The following is a 20,937-nucleotide window of genomic DNA, read 5'->3' as shown; positions in this document are numbered from 1 at the left end:
TTAGCAACTGAACCACACTGTAGTTGGCTCATGAATAATAATTAAGTTACGTACCTTCACGCTCGAGAAAGTGGACATTACGTGCATGCATGAGCTAGTTAATATTTATTAATTTCTCAACCAGATCACATCACAGAATTATTTAATATTTACACTCCGAAACAAACAAGTACAAACTGAAAAATGGCTACGTCACATGGACGCATTGAAAAACACTGCAGAAAACGTTTTTATTGTAATAAAACGAGTGGCTTCCATAATATATTCAACGTTGTCAGATAGTAATAACCAATGGTTATCATTATTGTAACGAAATATCACTATTTTAGACACAACGTCGTTAAGTTATTCAGTAACACATAATTAGATATTCAAAAAGTTATAGTTGTTAATAGTCTAATAAAGCATAATACTGTATATACAAATTACACCAAAAAATACACAATAATCTGTAATTAGCAAAAACAAAATGAATAGATTTGTAACACTTTTGGCTGTAATGACGTGGCATCATTTACTGGTGCCTGAGTTGAGCCATGAAATAAGTGCAATTATGGCAGGTCTCTGTATTTTTGTCTCCCTACAAAATTCTTCCTATCAATCTTTTCGTCTTGTCCTAGTCCACTGTTTTCAGACCATGATTGGACTTCTTGAGGATGGACAGCAGGCTCTCTGGCATGAAGTATGGTCTGTCCACTGTGCCATCATTACGTTCAAGATCCTCCACTGTTGGAACAATTTAGGTTGAGACAAAAAATAGCATGATCTTAACATGAAACATTTGCCCAATAGTATAAACGCTAACAATAGCATCACCTTGAGAGCAAAGAAAAGCTTGAGATCTCAACAAAGAGAGTTCAGTTTATTAAAGCATTGGGAGATCACATTAACAACATGCAAAGATTGAAAAAAGTGAAGCACAGAGGTAGAAAAAGAGGCAATAGAGCGGCAAACAGCGACAAATATCAGGCATTGAAAAGGTTGCAATCTGTCGATACAATAACCAGAGCAGACCAAAATATAGGGCAATACACCTTTTTTTCCCTTTGATTGTTTTGATTTTAAGTTCTCTTACTTGCGGTGCTTTTTTCCATGAATTCACCATGAATTGACCACGTTAGGCATAACATTTTCACATTTTTCAGATACATTTCCACAAATTCTTACAAAATTACATTTTGGTCTTGGCTGGTGTGACTGTAAACAGATATTTTTTTTTGTTTCGTAGTTGTTGCTGTAAACATAGCGATACTGCAAAATATTTTTGCATTCTTCAAAATGATTAAGACATTGATAAGTAACAATAATTAGGCACAAGTCGAGCACCTACATTACACTTTTACATGTCCTTACATTAAAACGTTCTACATAAATCACAAACACAGTCACATTCTACAAAGTGCTATGTAGGCATATCTATGGGGTTTAGGTCCACGTAAACAATTGTCATCCGTTCAATCAGCTCATACTTTTCTGTCCTATTTGTGTCATGCCGTCCATTATGACCAGTGATTATTAATTAAGAGACAGTTCTCAAAATCGATTGATTGAGTAAACATTATGACTCGAATGAAGGAGGTACTTTCCTTTGTATACTAATGGCTTGCTAAAGCCACCAAAGTGCACTAGTTCCCGAATTAGTAGGCTTCTCTGAAACTCCACCTTCAATGAGCCTCCTTGCACAACTACTCCTGAGGGGTGAGCAGGGTCTCGCTCTCTTGAGGTCCGTTTTCCTGAGGCTTCGGTTCCTCTGGTTCTTGTTCTTGTAGGTTCTCGGCCTGAGGGGGTTCTGCTTGAGGTTGAGCCGCCTGCTCCTCCTTGTCGTCACCGTCCACCTCTTGGGGTCCGTTTTGCTGTGGGGTCACTTGTGGAGGTTCAGGCTCTTGTGTTGCAACCTGCTCTTCGGGTTTCTCCTCGGCGGCTACGGGTGCCTCGGGAGGATGTGTTTCTTGGAGAGGCTCTTCAATGTGCGTCTCTTGATTTAGTGGTGTCTCTTCTTCTTGCTCCTGCTTAAGAACTACCTGCTCTTTGAGCTGCACCTCTCCATTCTCCTGCAGCGGGACTTCCTCTTCGGCTTGCACATGTATGACTGGTATCTCTGCATGGTCTGTCTCCTCTGCGCTTTTTTCTATAGACAAAATCTGGTGCAGCTCAGGGGACATGAAAAACGGCTTGTCCGAAGAACCGTCATTTCTCTCCAGGTCTTCGCCTTGAGTTTGTGTTTGTATGTGATAGTGATATTTTTTTAAATGTTAGTGTTTTGAGAGTGCACGTAGCAGAAAGGAGCAGAAGGACACATGATTGGGCAAGATCATGTGGAAGAGAGAAAAACAGAGAGAAAGAAAGGAAATGGTTAGACATAAAGCAAGCCAAAAGCCCCTGTAAGCATTTGTGATATGCAGATATGTCAACAGTGGGTTCCGGAAGTAAAAGTCCCAGTCATTTTCTCCATACAGAAAGATAAACCGTGAGCTCTGAGGTTGTGAAGAAATGATATGTGCTTCCGTAGAAGCCATAAATATGATTGAAATTTGCAAAAAATGTGTTTAATAGCCAATTTCATAAATAGGAATTACAAAAATGCTAAGCAGTGATTGCCCACTCCTATAAAGCATTGTGGATGACAACATTGGGTCTCTACACTCTCAAAAAACTGTATTCTGTATTTTCTGAATCACTTGCGACTTTTACAATGCTTCATGGGATGCATTGTTAATTCCCTCATGAATACATTTTAAGTCGGTATTAAACAGAAGTTGCGATAGTCTTTTATTCCCTATTTTGGTGTATATCCGAGTGAAACAGCGTCTCGAACAAGAAAAAAACGGCAGGACTTGATTTTGTCCATCGAGAATTGACTGGAGGGTTGTTGTTTGCTATTGGTCGATCTCGCGTGAGTGACAGGTTGTCCCGCCCTCACACCAGTAAACACGTCATCAGAGAAGAGATGTCGTTACAAGAGGGAGGGGAAGTTATTTAGATTAAAAGCTACGAGGGCACGTGAAATAAATAAAAAATATAAAAATGATATAAATCTATAAAAGTGATTATAGAGAAAATGAATGGGATTCTGGTGGGTGGTCACTGTTGCTCTCTATTGCACTGTAGGAAAGAACAACAGTTAAAAGAAAGGAAAGAGTGCAGTTTGAGTGCTGCTAATGCATTTAGTTGTTGATAACAATGAAAGTTCATCTGTGAAACTTATTTCTCAACACCCAATAAAAATCGAACACAACAGCTGCTATTTATCAGAACCGTTAGATTTGTTCATTACGTATTATCTCGTGAAATAAATAACACTTCACACTTACAGAAACACAGGAAGAGTGTGTCCACACACATGGCATAAACGCTAAAAAAGCCATGAGCAATCAGATACGAGCCAAACACCACAGTCTGTAAATGAAGGGAGATGAAATTAAAACGCAGTCTGGAAATATTTCATTTTGGTATTGCAAATGAACAATCTGGTATTGCTTTCAACTCAAGATCACTTACCAATATAGGCACCCAGTAATAATTAAGGGATGGAGCAACGTTCTCCGCTACCTTAAACTTGCCCGTGAAAAAGAAGAAGGAACAAATTCCTGAGAAGAGAAGAAACAGCATTGTGTGTTTCATTGGTGAATGGGAATATGAGAAGTCAATTCCAACCACATAACCTCTGAATTCACGTGACATCTGTGTCAGTCTGTGAGCAAATCACTCACCCACAATTCCAACGATAAGGAGCTTGCCCAAAAATAAGAGGAAGTCTGTCACTTTGTCAAGAACGACCACACTAGAAAACAAGTCAAGTAAAGAGATTCAACTCCGGACTGTTTCCTTATGTTTATTCACACAAAATCTCGACTTAAACTTTAAAGATTTCGATTTAAATAACACTCACCGGACAATGTTCCTCATCAGGAGGAAGAATGCATCCTTGGCAGATGTACAGAAATTTTTACCGTATATTGCCACCTGAAAAGACAAAATGCCTCAATATAACTCTGCTTTGGTTTCAGCAATTGTGTTTGAGCAATATAACACTAAACATGCACTACTGATGCTCCCTAGCCAGAAACAATGCACAAAAATGAGAAAGAGTACCATGATATAGGCATTTCTGTTCAGGAACTTGATGAATTTCTCCAGACACCAAAAGCAGCACTTTAGGCAACTGAGCAGGAATTTTGCAAACCTATTCTGGGCACCTGAAGGAATGAAAAATCACACAATCAAGACTCAAACGCATATAACAGACAGAATACAATGGATAAAGTACTCCATAGTACTCCACTTTTTTGCCTGTCAGTCAGCATATTATATTTGCCAAAAGATGGATAGAATCAAGTTCAAAAGACATTTCAACAAAGAAGCAGGGCACATCTGAGCTGACCTGATATGTGATTCATGTTTCTTTGTTTTTTATATTTTTCCTAATGGATTTTGCTTATAGCATTTCAAAGAAATAGTTCACCCAAAAATTAAAATGTGTCAGCCTTTATTTGCTCTCATGTCCAAACCTGTACGACTGACTGACTTTACATAAAACACAAAATTAGATTTTCCATCTTGCTCTTTTTCAAACAACAAAACCATAAATTGACCAGTGGTTGCCAAGTGTTCTGTGTATGCTCTGTTTTGGTTTAGTTTCATTATGTTTTGCCCTGTCATTGAAAGTTGACCTAGTTTCTTAAGTGTGTGCCAGTTTGTGCCAGGCATACGAACATAGCTTGTATGCCTTCTACAGACTGTGCGATTTGGGCAATCCTATAAGATCATTACAAATCACACTGCACGGCATGGATCTAATAAACTTGGGTATGACATGTATGTAGACTGTACGATGATGACACCTATTGAATCGTAGGCTACGACGCAAGTTAGTATAGAAGAAGATGTCATCAGCGTTTGCTAGTGGTAAACAAATTGAGCAAGATGAATCACACTTTGGCAATTTCGGTATTTACAGTATGTGCACTGAAAAGAAATATGAATGTGGTCATGGCAAGGGAAAAGAGGCCATGTCGTTTATCAATATGCCATTTCATGTTTCATTTTTATTGCATGTTGCATTTTACAAGTCAGTGGTTATAGGTTGTAGCAGCAAAAAATGCTTTCATTCTGTAATCTTTAAAACATCTCCTTTTTGTACAAAGTAAGAAAATAATATTGCTTGCGATCAACATAAGGGCAAGTAAAAGATGACAATGTACATTTTTTGACTATTTCTTAAATAGTTGGAGGGGCGGGACAGTATTGCTCATAATGCAAACATTGTGATAAAAGTGAAGGGATCTGAAGTTTCTGAAGGCACATCCTCTGAAGCAGAATAATGAAATCACTGTACAGAAAACATATAGAAAACACTGAAGCAGTGATACCTTTCAACTTCTGATCCATATACTCCAATATGACCCTGATGACCTGAACGATGGCAAGAATGAGGGAACCAAATGCCAGAGAACCCGTGTGATACCTGGAGAATAAGTGAGCAATATAGAGCATATCAAAATTCACTGTATTAAAAATCCGAAGAAGGATTTTTGCTAAATTGGTGAAGATCAATTGAAAACTATTCCTCAAGCCACACACCTGAGGGCCCGTCCCAAAGAGTTGAAGACAGGGAAAGCTGGTATGTCTTCAGGCTTTTTGAATGCCCAGTAATAGGAAGCAAAGGCTCCTGCCAGTGTGACCTGGCCCAATGCTGTCACGAAGTTGACACACCAGAAGAAGAGGAATAAATTATAGAACTGGAATAGAATCAGGTACTTGTGGTATACCGTCTCTCCTCCATAAAACGCAAACAGACACTCAGCATCAGGACATTCGGTGGTGATGTTTGAGCTGTTGAAAGTCTGTGAAGAAATCAAATCAATGCAACTTCAGTAAATGTTTGCATTTTACCAAGTTTTGCTCTGCAAGATATGCAGATATATAAAATAAACAGTTGAAAAGAGCTGTTTTCCATTTGAAATGTAATTTATTCCTGTGAATCAAAGCTACATTTTCAGCATCATTTCTCCAGCCTTCAGTGTCACATGATCCTTCAGAAATCATTATAATATGCTGATTTGGTGCTCAAACATTTCTTATTATTATCAATGCTGAAAACGGTTGTGGATTGCGTTTACATTACACTGAGATCCAATCACAATGCGTCCTCGACTCCCTCTGGACCAGGACACGCTGATCGGATAACATTCCCATCAGACGCGCATTTACACTTGTCTTTTTCAATGTGTGTGTGGACAACATCCGGTTACAGGTTGCATGTTAATGCCAAGTGTAAACGCAGCCAAAGAGGCATTGATTGATATCAATGCAGCACAATGCAATAAAATTGTCAATAAATAGCCAACATGACTGCTTTAATGTAAAGACCCAATAAAAAAAATAATGCACTAACCTCAGGTTTGCAGGTGTCTCTGGAATAAGAACATTCGGTTGTATTGAAAACCTTGTATATTGGCTCATTGGAAGTGGACAAAAACCTAAATAACAGTTAAGGAGAAACTACTTCTTTCTAAAATTAACTTTTTTCCCAACGTTTATTACTAAAGTGTTTGGGGTAATGATGATGTTTAAAATACAGTGCACATTTTAAATTAGTAATGCCTTCGTCTATTTGTTATGATGTGTCATTGCATTATTTTCTTTAGGATACACGGCGGTGATGGCCCAGTATGCGATGACCAAAGTCAGTAGGGCAAAAGTCAGCAGCGGGTAAAACAATGATGACATCACATGACCGATGGCCCTGAAAAATAGATGAGATTATTAGAACTTCCTGTCTAACACTCCCAGTTAACCTAATTATTATTTCATGACTTTAAGCCTCAGTTAATCCATCACACTGCAAATAACGCTGCTGTTTAACTACTAATGCTATTAAAGTGCCCAAAGAAAGCAATAATATGGAATATGAGACCAAACAACGCCAGCAAAACACATCTGAAAACACAGTTTGCTCTACAGTAAGAAGGTAGACTGACTTGCTGGCCTCTTTGATGAGAGCAATGGCAATGAGGATCCTCTTCCTGAGGAAGATGAGGAGGAGGATGATGACCACTTCCACAATACACAGGATAATTACTGTGTGGTGGCAAAGGAGGACAGGACACAGTAGAATGTAATAAAAATTAAGAGACAAAGAAACCAGGAACATATTTATCATTTAAGTGCCACAATCACAGCAGTTTAATGTTATTATTTTATTTATTTAATTAACATGTATATATACAGTATGCTTACTTATGCCACTGTTCAAAACTTTGGGGTCAGTAAGATTTTTTAATAAGACTATTTTAGCAAGGATGCATGAAAGTGATCAAAAGTGACAGTATTGCATTTATGTTACAAAAGATAAATAAATGCTGTTCTTTTGAACTTTCTATTCATCAAAGAATCCTGAAAAATATGTGTCTATCACAGTTTCCACAAAAATATTAAGCAGCACAACTGTTTTCAACATTGATTAAAAAAAATGTTTCTTGAGCATCAAATCAGCATTTTAGAATGATTTCTGAAGGATCATGTGACACTAAAGACTGGAGTAATGATGCTGAAAATGCAGCTTTGCATTAAAGGAATGAATTACATTTTAAAATGTAGTTATTTTAAATTGTAATCATATTCTACTGCATTTTCCCCCCAAAAAAACATTAAAATCCTCCAAACCCCAAACTTTTTAATGGTAGTGTATTGATTTTTGCTTTGCACATTACTGACATAATGATGTAAGAACTCACTGAAGGCAAGCCAGGTCTGCCGGATCTGCAAGTACACAGAGAAGTCCGTCTGTAGACCCAGATCCTTGATCGTGACATCAGAACCAGCCTCTCCTTTCAGACTGGCGTACTGCATGTAACAATGGAAAACACCTGCGGAGAGCCAGGAGAGGGGGAAAAAAGCATAAATACAATGAATACAATATTTTTTATGTAACTCAGTAAAATATGACTTTGCTACAATAATGAAAATCATCAGAGGTGATAATGAGTTTGCAAAAAATCTAAATGTCCAGGTGCAATAGTAGGATTTCAGGGGGAAATTGTGCTTAATGTCACACAGCAAGAAAATCCTAATGATCCTAAAACTGGCTTCAATTTCTTTATGCAAAATATATATTTGCATGTATTTATTTTCTATTGATTTTGTGTTAAAGTTAAACACATCTAAAGTGTTTGGTAACTATAGGATACACATGCACGGATAACACGTAATGTTATTTGAGAGCTCTAGACAAGACAACACAACACAACAGCCCTTACCGTATCCAATAACAATGATGACCATGATGATCATAACCCAGATCATGATTCCAGCCAGACAACGCAAGAGGAGAATAAAGATCAGACTGACCAGCATGGCGATCACCAAGCCCCTGAAAAGGACCGCATAAAGATTTAATCAATGCTCCTGTAATTCATCTAGAAATCACTGGGGCTCGCCAACACTAAATCTGACTGCCAGAACCGAACACTGGATGGTATTTAGGCTGATGCAGACAGGAAATAAAATGAACATAGAATATAATGCGCTTACAGAAGGATCCAGTGCCAGGACTGAGTATAGTCCTCAAAGATCCTCATGGCTACTGCCCGGGCCTCAACCACTACATTAGACTTCCTGCAAAAAATAAACATATGTATGGTAATAATAATCAAAATTATTTCATGTTCAATATGATTCACTACTTAATATTTAAATATTATTAAAATATTTGAAATAATATGAACCTTCACAATAGTATATTATAATTGACAAATGCATAATAACACAAACAAATGCATAATATCACTAACTTTGAGGCTTCAAGGAGATCTGTTGCATTTATATTTTCTCCTTGATCATCCATATACGTAGTTTGATTGCCAACCACAACTATACCACCTTTCAAGGTCTCTAGAGCGGGCAAGCATCTCCGTGTGACTGAAACACAAGGTGACGGTCATAATTTTAAGGCAATTTACTGATACAGCGCAGATCAGTTGTTAAGTGTAAACAACATAACTTAAATCAGAGTAGCTTAACTACTTTATGTGATTTAACAAGCATTTTTTGAAAGGATTTGATAAGGCTTACAATTCTTGCTAGGTGTGAGTATTGAAGGGCACAAGCCATCCTTCAGGATTTCAGGAGCTTTCTAGAAAAGAGAAGGACATTTTTACTACACTTAAAAATAAAAGGTCCAAAGAAATGTTTTTGTATAGAAGCACCACTTGGGGTTCCATAAAGAACTTGGGGTTACTGGACTAAACCAACTTTACTTGATTTCCTTGATTATCCATTCATAATTTTTTTTTAAAGAAAAATCTGGTTAAAATGTGAGTATCATATATGATACATCAGTATTTTGAGGAACGTTTATTTTGTACATATTTCAAAAATCACGGTACTGCACTGTATTTTATGTTTTGCCCCACAATAAAACAAATCTGAGCTTTGATCATAAAACTAAGCATTAAAATACCATCTTACTAAAACATATTATTGGGAGATATAGAGTGACAACTGGTATTATTTATATATAGCTCTACTGGTATAAAGAACTCACTGATTTACATTACAAGATATTAGAATTTCATCTTACGTTTTGGACATGTAAATATCAGCGACTGCATCAAATTGTATATTTTTGCTCAGTTTGGGCCTCTGTTTTTTGTTTGAGCTCTAGATTATCGCTATCTCATAGTCATAAAAGCCTGATGTAGCAAATATGATAATAAACAATTTTTTTTTTAGATATTTAAAAATATTTTGTCAACAGGTTCAATAAACTGTTGCACTAAACAAATGTATTTACCTTAACCAGTGTATAAATGATTTATTTTAGGGTTGCTAGCATAAACCCTAAACCACTGTACTAAAATTGGGGGCAGTATGAACAAAATGTATCATAATTCTATTTTTCATGATGTATTATTTTTTTATTAAGACAAAAAAAAAAGTCCTTTCCGTACAGAACTTACCTTGTTCATGTCTACTCCTTCCTTGCAGAATTGCTTGTAGTATTCCTTATCATCTTTTTTTTTCAAAGCCTTCACTAAAGTCATAAATTTATCTGGACATCTCTCCACACAGATCTGTCAAATGAACAAAAACGCTGTAATATGTGACAAACACTATACATATGGTACTGCCAAAATAAGTGTATTGAAACAGTGCCAAACCTGAGTGGTAGGACATTGAAACTCCAGCAGGACAAGAGGACTGGCACACTTCAGGATGTTGAAGTAGAACAGTAGGGGCTTTTTCCTGATTATTCAGACAGATTAAGATAAGAACAAAATAAACGTGTATGTTTGAGATACATCTGAGTAAAGGCTTGTTCACACCAAGGACAATAACTATAATTATAACAATAACAATAAAGAAATAGTTCTAAAAATCATTCTAAATATAAGAGTCCACACCACTACTATAACGATAACGACACAGAGAAACACTGTTGTTGGAATCATTTACACAACACGTTTTTTTCCAGTTGAGGAACCATAAAAACATTGACAGCCAATCACAATCCATCATGCTTTAAAGGAACACGTCGACTTTTTGGGACTTTAGCTTATTCACCGTATCCCCCAGAGTTAGATAAGTCCATACATACCCTTCTCATCTCAGTGCGTGCCGTAACTCTGTTTGATGCACCCACCGCTAGCCTAGCTTAGCACAAATACTGGAGGTAAACGGCTCCAGCTAGCATACTGCTCCCAATAAGTGACAAAATAACGCCAACATTTTCCTATTTACATGTTACAAAGCATGTACAAATAACAAGGTCACATGAGACACAGCCATCTTCTAACCGTATACATACTGGGAACTAAATTCTATTCTCAGAAGGCGAAGCTCTGCGAATCACTCCGCAGAAGAAGTGATAGCTGGAGCCGTTTACCTCCAGTCTTTGTGCTAAGCTAGGCTAGCGGTGGGTGCGTCAGACAGAGTTAAGGCAGGCATGGAGAAAAATAGAATAAGAATAAAGAATAAAGAAAAATAAACAGAACTATATAGTCAGCTGGTGTAGACGCTATTATAGTTATCTTTATGGCTTTAAAGCCTCAGAATTTCATTAAAAGTCTTTTGTGGAGGCCAACACAACACGAAACATGTAAAGGTAGGTTTTCAAAGAGACAGCTTTACTCACTCAAGTACGGTGCCGACCTGCCCACAGAACTGGCCCTTACTGTCTGTGGGGTAAATCACCTTCCGAGGGTCACCTTGAGACCATGCTATAACAAAACACACAGCACTGTCAGTGTGGTGAGACAAGTAAACTGTACTCAGAAATGGACAAGGTTTAATACTTTCCGCCCATCTACACAAAGTGGCATTGTGAATAGAAATGTGAAAATTAATAGGCTGAATCTTACCCAGAATGCCAACTGCAAAGTAGCCCAGCAAGGCCAAGATGAACAGTATGCAACAGATAATGTCTGTGCAGCCCCTGTTCACCAAGAAAAGTAAACACATTCACTGCTACAGCACTAATCTTGCCAGGAAGGTTATTAGATTACATAAATCTCATAAAAATAAATAAATACAAAAATACAAATAAACAAATGGTTTCTAAACATTAGATAAAATTTGGCATTAGATAAAGGTTGTCTCACCTGTTATAAATCGGGCCTTTAAATGTGGGGTCAAATTTCCTTGCCTCACCTGTGAAGACATTGAAATTGTGTATTTATTCCCAGAAGAAATTTCATTTGTGGGCATGTCCATGGATATATATATATATGTATACTATTACGTAGTTGCTTATTAGCATGTCTATTACTAGGATATTGGCTGTTTATTAGTACTTATAGAGCACATTTAATGCCTTATTCTGAATGATCATATTCTACATCCCTTAATCCTACCCAATCCCTAAATTTAACAACTACCTTTTCGATTAATAAGCAGAAATTAGGAGTTTATTGAAGTAAAAGTCCCAGTTAATAGTTAGTTAATAGTGAAAATTGGACCCTAAACTAAAGTGTGACCAAAAACTCTAAACTCTTATTGGAGTCCTGAAGAAAGAAAAGAAATACAGGTTTGGAACAACACAAGGGTGTAAATGATGAGAAAAAAATATTTTGAGGTAAACTATCCATTTAAGTATTTACATACATGTGTTACTGCATATGTATTCTCTGTAGTGATATTGTAAAGCAATCCTGCCCACAGATAATAGATCAAATATATTGGTCACCACCTTGTTATTTTTAACATACCGGTAAGTGTGGGCATGGCGATTTGTCATTGCTTCCAGTTATTTTAAGCTGAATAAAACAGCTTGTTATGCTGCTTCATATTGCAAACTGGTATTTCTTACCGCAATTTTTTATTGTATTGCCGTAATTACAAACACGTTGGTTTGTAGCGCAAATAGTTTGTTATTCTTAGTTATTTGTAGCAGCTAATAAATAGGAAGTCACGCACATTCACAGAAAATAGCCGTTGCAAAATAAGGTTGATAAAAAGTGTTGAAATCTCTACCAACACATTTCCACCGTACTAGTACTATATATAGTCTTACCACCCAGGCCTAGTGTGTCCATGTATTTTCTCAAAAATTCTGTCATTAATTACTCACCCTCATGTTGTTTCAAACCCGTAAGACCTTCGTTCATCTTCGGAACACAAATAAAGAGATTTTTGATGAAATTTGAGAGCTTTCTGTCCCTCCATTGACAGCAACGTCATTGCAACTTTCAAGTCCCAGAAAGGTAATAAAAACATTGTTAAAATAGTCCATGTAACTACAGTGGTTCAACCTTAATATTATGAAGCGGCGAGAACACTTTTTGTGCGCAACCCCCGCAAAATAACGACATTAATCGACAATCTCTTCTCTTCCATGTCATTCTCCTATGCTGTTGGCGTAGTGTAAACAGTGTAGCGCTTCTGCGTTCTACGTCAGAACGTCGGCTCATTATTGGCTAGCTATCATACAGAAGCAAGTAGCAAATTTCATAGGGAATGACCCATCTGCCTCTAACACCATTTTTTAAAAGTCCTCCCTGTAAGTGAGTGACAAAGTCTAATGGATCACTTCCACTGATCAATGAAAGGTTAACCCAGTTCAAAAAAGATTCTTTCCTATTGTCTAAGGTGATACGACTGGTTCTGTTCAGTAATTACTGTATAATAAACTGGGTAAAAGTGTATATTTCTTTAACCTGCAACTTTGTAAAAGTATTTACATCTGTCACATCACTCTGACACGTCCATCAGATGAGCGTTAGCAAGAATGCTGAATTATCAGGCATATTTAGATGATGCTGTGGAGTATTTGTTTAATCGGTCTGAATATTTGGCATGTGTTTGTGATGTCTTCCGTCATGTGCATGCAATGCCTCACTTTCAGTAAACTCAGCCAAGTGTGAATTGGCAAAGCTACAGACTGTCTATTTAGGGAAGCAAGTTGGTCGGACGGAAGTGCATCCTGTAGTAGCTAAAGTAAATGTTTTGCACACAGCATCACTGCAATTTATTTCAAATAAATAAACTTCAATTTATTTACCATTTATTTATTTAGATTTTTTAGATATACATATTGACATTTAGACAAACAAATAAAAGCACAAAAAATACTGCTGGTGCTTTTTAAATGATTCTAGAAATGCTTAAACACATTTTGTCTCTTAAACAGTATATAACAGTATAACAGTATTAAAAAAATATTTTTGTGAAAGTTTTTGATTGATAGGAATTGTTTGTTACATTTGTACATTTAGTGCATAAATGTATGTGGTCAAGCACACTACCATTTTAAATAATTTTTTTAAATAATTTTCAGCATCATTACTCCAGTCTTCAGTGACTACGTTTACATGCAGCCAATAACCCGTTCAAAACCGGGATATTAGCAATAACCCGGTCGCGCACGGCCATGTAAACACCGGCAAAAACCCGGATATGCTCATATTATACCTGGGGTACCCCTTTTCTAACCCAAATATTTGGTCTTGTATTTCTTTATATGTGTGGCACAGCTCCAGCTACATTTCCCATCTCTTGCTCAATTTCTCTCCTTCTATTAATAAAGACCACGAGGCACAGTAGTGTCAAGTGCTGCTGGTGGATCAGTACCAGCGCCAAAGCGCAAATAAAGACTATCGCAATCTGCCCCAAACTATTCATTATCCGCGCGCTGCTGCTGTTGTTGTTGTTGTCTTTGGATACAGGAAAAAGAATCGGAAATTACGCATATTGCGTCTTAATGTTGTCCGTACGTCCAGACGCTAACCGTGCGTCGCCGTTTACATCGGGATATTGGCGACTGATTACACATTCCATGTATACAGGAGTAAAGGCCATTGCACACTGAGTCCGAAATTTTCGTATGCGTTTTTTCGTATTCGTGATTCGGTGGCTCTGAATTGTCAAAGCACCATTCAAACACCATTCAAACTGCTTGTTACGGATGCGAAAAACGCAGAAAATTGAACCCGTTTCGATTTTTTTTATGACGGACGAAAGTTTCGGAGGCAGTGTGCAAGCGTGATTGACATAACGTGAGGTCGTATTTATTTTTTGACGTGCGAAAATTTCGTATGCGAATTTCGGACTCAGTGTGCAATGGCCTTAACTCTCTTTGCTCACGCATGTAAACGGGTTATCCCGAATGTTTCAGAAACCCGAATAGTGACCTTAACCCGACCATAACCCAAATTTTAACAGCATGTAAACGTAGTCAGTGTCACATGATCCTTCAGAAAGCATTCTATTACGTTGATTTGCTGGTCAAGAATTTATTTTTTATGTCAGAGCTAATGCTACATCCTCTGACGTGTAGCCTAGCGCATGTTGCGATTCGAGCAACACAAGTTTGAATCATGACTTGAGGTAATTTCCCGATCTCATCCCCTTCTCTTTCCCACGTCTGCTCTCCACTGTGCTTTTCAATGAAAAATAAAAACAAAAAAAACAACAGTTGTGCTGCTTATATCTTTGTGGAAACCATGATGCTTTTTTTCAGGATTCTTTGATGTATAAAAAGTTCAAAAGAACAAGAATTTATTTATAAAGAATTTATTTGAAACAGAATCTTTTGTAACATTATAAAAAAGTCGTTAGCCTACTATAACTTTTGATCAATTTAATGAGTCCTTTCTAAATAAGTATTCATTTCTTTCAACAACAACAACAACAAAGTAAATCTTCCTTTTGAACAGTATTTTTTGTGGCCACACTGTACATTTTTGTGTATGTTTGAGTTTCCTTAGTTTCAAGGGATATCCTTAGTATTAACTCATTGTTAACAACTGCTGATTTTATGTTATTGGTCATTTGGCTGGGTACATTTTTGCCGCCGCCCTTAACCCCCATGAGGCTACACTAGTAACCAATGTAGGCCTTGGCTCGCAATAAGCGTTTGTTTTTATGTGTGTGTGTGTGTGTGTGTGTGTGTATGAGTGTGTGTGTGTGTGTGTGTGTGTGTGTGTGTGTGTGCACTATTGACAGTTTATTTTATTGAGGTGCCACCCATTTAGAGCAATCATCAGTGACCCAGACGCACTTAGCTATCCACAAACAGCTCCCTAATGACCAAAGCTTTCCGAACAGCTAATCACACTGATCCACATCTCTCAATGAAGCTCTTCTCATGCTGCGAATCTGCCACACACTGAGTAAGATATTGGAGTAAATATTGGATATAGATATATGATATACTCCAAAATATTGGAGTAAGCGGTTTCCCCACCCCCTTCTTCTCATGCGGGTTGCCATATTGAGGACACGCAACAGGAACAAACCTATGGAACAAACGCAACTGTCAATGGAATGCGACGAGTGTTACACTGTAAGTTAATCAGATAATGTATACGTTTGCTCTGGTCATTAAACTTTTTAAATGGATGCCGGCGGATAGAATTAAGATGTCCTTGTTGACCCAGTTCGTTTGCTGGCTTCCATGGCTACAATACGCTGTGTTTTCCATCAACTGGCAACGCGTAGTGTCAAAATAGGGTAAAATGGCAGTGGGTAGAATCACACAGAGACCAAAACAAAAACAGACATTCTAAATGCACATTTCAAAGCTATAGCATTGTTTTTCAGAGAAACAAGTATATGAACTTAGCATGTTTCCTAAATCTCTGTAAACATATTGTTTTTTATGCTTAAGTAGTCAAAAAATTAAGCAGTTCTCTTTAGACCAAATTAATCTCTAGTAACAGAGACTGATCGATGTTTGTTTGGTGATTCAGAGACATCATAAATTCACAAGAGGGCTGTATGTGAAGCATAAGCAAGCACATATTCTCAATGCTCAATGAAAATGCATAACTGAAAGAAATTTTTAAAAGCCAAACCTTGTTTTCCATAATGTGAACCCTTTCCCATCAGATTGCCTTTTCAGTATTTTTTGTTTTAACGTTTGTTATCGTCAGACAGTCTGTACACCACTTCCTACCTCTTGAAACAGGAAACTAATCATGTTTTGCATCCTCAGTAATACGTCTTGACGGTTTTTTGCACATTACGCACTTCCTTGACCGTAAATGTGTAGCATATTTATCAAACTACAGTTAGAGAGAAATGTTTTGTTTTTTTACTTTTAAAGTAAAATGGTGTTGTTTTTATTGTTCTTCTTAAATATGAATGCATTTCCTTCAATTCTTTCAAACTGAATCTAAGTACAAATCAAGGTTATTTCAGGGCGACTGTGACGTACAGACGATTTATGGTGGCACAATTGTTTGTTTATTTCAATGTCATTTTGACAATTGTTGTTTACATGATGTGTTCAGTCCAAGAAAATCCAGGTTACCAAGTGGCTGATCAATACAGAAACACCAGAAGTCAGGCACAATGCACAACTTTCCACCATATAAACCTTTCCATAAAAGTTAGATCAGTGACAGCTGTGCAGTTAAAAGCAATGATCAACAGCCTCAAATTACAAATCAACCGATCAGATTGACATTTTCAGCGCCAAAAAGAGGGAGCTATTTTCATAAAGGCAATCTGTAGTGCACAGCTGTTGTTTATGTGGAAAAGGCATGTTTCTGCGTTATCAATTTGCTCTCTCTCTTCCACAGATTGTGCATTCTTTTCCAGCTTGATCTGATCAGACATATGGCCAGAAGGCAACCTACGGCTTGATTCTAATCACACACTTTGGCCCCTGTTTCAAACTGACCTTTTCCACCCTCAAAGTCACGTGATCTCCAAACACAATAAGGGGCACGGATATTTGAGATGCCTTTGTAGTTATAAGGGCATTGCTGCGATGTTGTGAGATTGCTAGGCAACTGGAGAGAAACGCATCATTGTCGTTCTTGAACAAACCTTATAAGTTACAGACTTACAGGCGTCATAAGGAAGCACTTCCCATAGTCTTAGTCAGAGACTGGCTATAAAGACCTCTGGTGTTCATGTGGTTAAAAGACCATGATGCAAACTAGACAGATGACAACAAGTCATTTGAGTGTGTGAGTCTACATCACTCCTGCCACAGGCTCCTAAAAATCACGTTACAACTTGTTCTCAAAAGCAGAACCTGAAAACTCTTCAACTAAAGTTCAGGAATGAGAAGGCTCCAGAAAGACTCAGGAAATCTAAAATAAAAAATAACGGTTCCAACCAGCAGGTTTTGCAGCAATCCCACAGAAGAAGCATTTTTGAACCTTTTAGTTAACAGTTCTTAAAATAACCACTGTTTTCTTAGTGTGAAGAACAATGTAATAATCTAAAGAACCTTTTTTACAATGGAAAGGTTCCATGGGTTTTAAAGGTTTGAGGAACCGTAGATGCCAATAAAGAACCTTTATTTTAGGAAGTCTGAATCTTCAGCTGAAGATCTAGTTTAGGCATGTTGTATTGTTTCATCAGGTTTTCTTAATGTTGAGAGACTCTTTAAGTGGTTCTTTAAGACGATGTAATTAAGGAGAATTATAATCCTTAACCATTTTCTTAAAGCTACACTGTGTAGTAATTACTCCCATCTAGCGGTGAAATTGTATATGACTACTAACTGAATATTACTTTATAGCCCCTCCCATTCCGAGGGCCACTGAGTGTAAAAACGCGAAAGGCAAAGCTTGAATTTCCAGGTGTGTCCCTCTTTGGCTAATGTATTTTCAAGATGGAGGCGCAACATGAGGCTCGTATGTATTATAAATGGCAGATTCTACGCTTACGAGAATACTTGATTAGTTGGTAGAAGTAATTATACATTAATGAGCACATATAATTTTGAAAGAATAAAGTGTTTTTTTGCTAAGAATCAACTTAAAAAATTACACAGTGTAGCTTTAAGAGAAAAGTTGAGAATCTGACCACAGTTTAGTAGCAGAATATATAAACATGATAAAACATCGCTGAGTCGCTTTATGATAATATTCTGAGTTCTGAGTCGCTTTATGATAATATACTGTCAATCAAAAGGGGATGGAAAAACGTGTTCAGACTGCAACTCATACTGTGTGTGAAGAAAATCTCTCTGTTGAATTTATGGAAAGTAAACGTGACAAAAACGCATAAACAGTTAAAAAATTGCGAAGTAAAGACATCGTTAAAATAGTCCATGCGACTATGGTGGTTCAACCTCAATTGAGTGGTTCAATCACCACATCGAGGTTGAACCATGTAGTCACATGGACTATTTTAACGATGTCTTCACTACCTTTCTGGGATTTGAAAATGGTGGTTATGTTGCAGTCTAGGGTCAGAAAAAATATCATCATTTGTGTTCCCAAGATGAACGAATGTCTTATGGGTTTGGAACGACATGAGGGTGATTAAATAATGACAGAAATTTCATTTCTGGGTAAACTAACCCTTTAAAGTAGGCTCTATTTGCCCCTAATCACCCGCAGTTCAAGCCTGGGTTGCCAGGTCTACGGTTTTCCCTACATCAAACATTATTTGTAACGCACCTCCCATCCAATAATCGCAAAGAGCTTGGTGCTTTGTTACTTATGATAAGAAACAAAGTCTCAACTTTTATTCTGTCCATTTTATCACAATGTGACTAGACATATCCTCAGTTTAAGTTGCAGCGTGGAGCGAAGTCATCTCTTCCACTTTAATACAAGTTATAGCAGGAAATAAACATGAATGCACATCAGAGGGTATGTTGAAAGATACAATACAACTTACCGAAATAAATCATGTCTCAATTAATCGCTTAATCAGTGTTTCAACCGCGGCGGAATGACGTCAATAAAACAGCTTGTGAACAATGTGTCACTTAATGTTGCATTTATACCTCAAGAGAATTAACCACTGTTCACAGTTTCTTTGTTAGCTAGCTATAAAAAAAAAACTAGAGAGCTTATTTACTGTTCATTATATATGTATGCTTAAATAAATGCCTAGTTGCATACAAACATTTCAGTTTGTATTTGAGTGTATTTATTACATCTGAAAATAAATACCATTTGAATATAATATCTATGTTGTTAATTTTAGTTATTCTAGTTAATTCTAGTTATTATAGTTAACTAAAACTTTGTTAATTGAAAAAATTACATATAAAAAGAAAGGTAGTTGGTAAAGTAATATTTCTGTACAAAAACTGATATAGACATAGTATATAAAAAATTAAAAAGACAAAAACACAAAACAAAATTACATTTTATAACTAAAATTTACTAATTTACTAATTGAACTATAATAGTATTTGAAATGGGGTCAGCCTCCGACCTTTTTATAGTAAATACTAGCCTACCTGTTGTTTCCATAAAATAATCAGTGTGGTTTTATAGAAACCACCATGGAAAGCCAGGTTGTGGTTATGGTCTTACTATAAATATCACAGTTAAAGCAAGAATTATGGTTAAAAATTGTATTTGTATTAGAGTAAAATATTTGCTTTTTCTAAATTTGAACAAATGTTTCATTTAGTTGACAAACACACACACACACACACACACACACTCGTTTTTACAAACCTTGGTATATTTTCATTATGGCTTATTTTAGAGCGAGCTAAGCCACTGTAAATGCTTCTACAAACATTTAATCGGCAACATTCATGAATTGAATATTTATAATGGGTGTGTGGTAGTAATGCAATGCTAGAGGCGAGTATTACATTTACTTATTAGGGCGCATAAAGCAACGATATGATGAACGCAGTAATTATTGACCTGAGAGTAATTGCGCCAGCCATGTGTTTTAACACACACGCCTATTGTTTTCTTCCTCACATCCGTACAATTGTATCCTCTCTCGCACTGGTTTCATGAAGTGCTTCATGATTTAAGTCGACCACCAGTGAGCAAGTCTGCATTAGGCTACTAGTATTCCTCATCAAAATGCCTGAGACCCACGCCCCATGTATTAGTCATTGTTTCCATCAGAGGACCATCCCTAACACTTTCTGAAGGAGGAACCCTAACATATCAAAACGTCTTACCATATTTGGACTCTGGATTTTTCTCCTCTGGCTCCATTGCAAATAAATGATGCGGACTTGTGGCAGTCACTTAAATCTGAAACGGAATTGTATCGCCGTTGCCTAATCTTGTGAGGAATTGTCCATCAGTAATTCCGCTGCTCTACAGTAGATGTGTGTGGCAGACGGCAGCACATTCTAACAGTACACGCACGCATGACGATGGGTTTCGTTTTTCCCGAGGAGAGTGTGTGAGGGATGAGTCCGCCAATGAGAGGAGAGGAAAAAATGACAGACAGTCGTGTCAGCCAATGAAACATAAACGCTCCTTCGCTGAAAATCGCACATCAAGAAATCACACTTTTAGTTACCTTTAATTCTAAAATACAAAAGAAACAGACAAATTTGTCATATAATACTCAGTAGTCCCACCATTGACAACTTTTAAAAACATTAACTAACTTTAAATCTCTTAAATTCTGAGTCGCTTTATGATAACGCAACATTGTTTCATTGTTCATAAATTCTAACGGTGCCTTGTTTTGTTGTTGTTTTTTGCGAGAAAAACTTGCAAATTCATGCAGTTTGCCGGAAAACCAGGACGGTTCCTAGAA

The 20,937-nt window shown here is 37.0% G+C and overlaps 1 protein-coding gene across 3 annotated transcripts; it reads right to left on the bottom strand.

Annotated features, from left to right (window-relative positions):
• Positions 1–26: 26 nt before the first annotated feature.
• slc44a2 (solute carrier family 44 member 2 (CTL2 blood group)) lies at positions 27–20,572 on the bottom strand. 3 transcript variants are annotated; one of them, XM_079627472.1, is made up of 22 exons: positions 20,345–20,572; positions 11,601–11,649; positions 11,361–11,434; positions 11,135–11,219; positions 10,161–10,245; positions 9,960–10,073; positions 9,073–9,133; positions 8,793–8,919; positions 8,533–8,616; positions 8,259–8,371; positions 7,737–7,868; positions 6,981–7,080; positions 6,653–6,745; positions 6,395–6,479; positions 5,581–5,843; positions 5,370–5,464; positions 4,093–4,196; positions 3,890–3,963; positions 3,711–3,781; positions 3,499–3,587; positions 3,312–3,396; positions 27–726 (listed from the first exon to the last, which is right to left on the bottom strand). In XM_079627472.1, the coding sequence occupies exons 1-22, from the start codon at positions 20,379–20,381 to the stop codon at positions 617–619; spliced, it is 2,130 nt and encodes a 709-aa protein (XP_079483598.1). In that variant the 5' UTR covers positions 20,382–20,572; the 3' UTR covers positions 27–616. The 3 variants fall into 3 exon arrangements, with proteins under 3 accessions (XP_079483598.1, XP_079483599.1, XP_079483600.1); XM_079627473.1 differs by lacking the exon at positions 20,345–20,572 and adding an exon at positions 16,293–16,438; XM_079627474.1 differs by lacking the exon at positions 27–726 and adding an exon at positions 849–2,209.
• Positions 20,573–20,937: the final 365 nt, after the last annotated feature.

The sequence above is a fragment of the Phoxinus phoxinus genome (assembly GCF_949152265.1).
Source record: "Phoxinus phoxinus genome assembly, chromosome: 11".
Lineage (NCBI taxonomy): Eukaryota > Metazoa > Chordata > Actinopteri > Cypriniformes > Leuciscidae > Phoxinus > Phoxinus phoxinus.
Note: the sequence above shows the minus strand (reverse complement) of the source record. Positions and strands in the feature narration are given on the sequence as shown.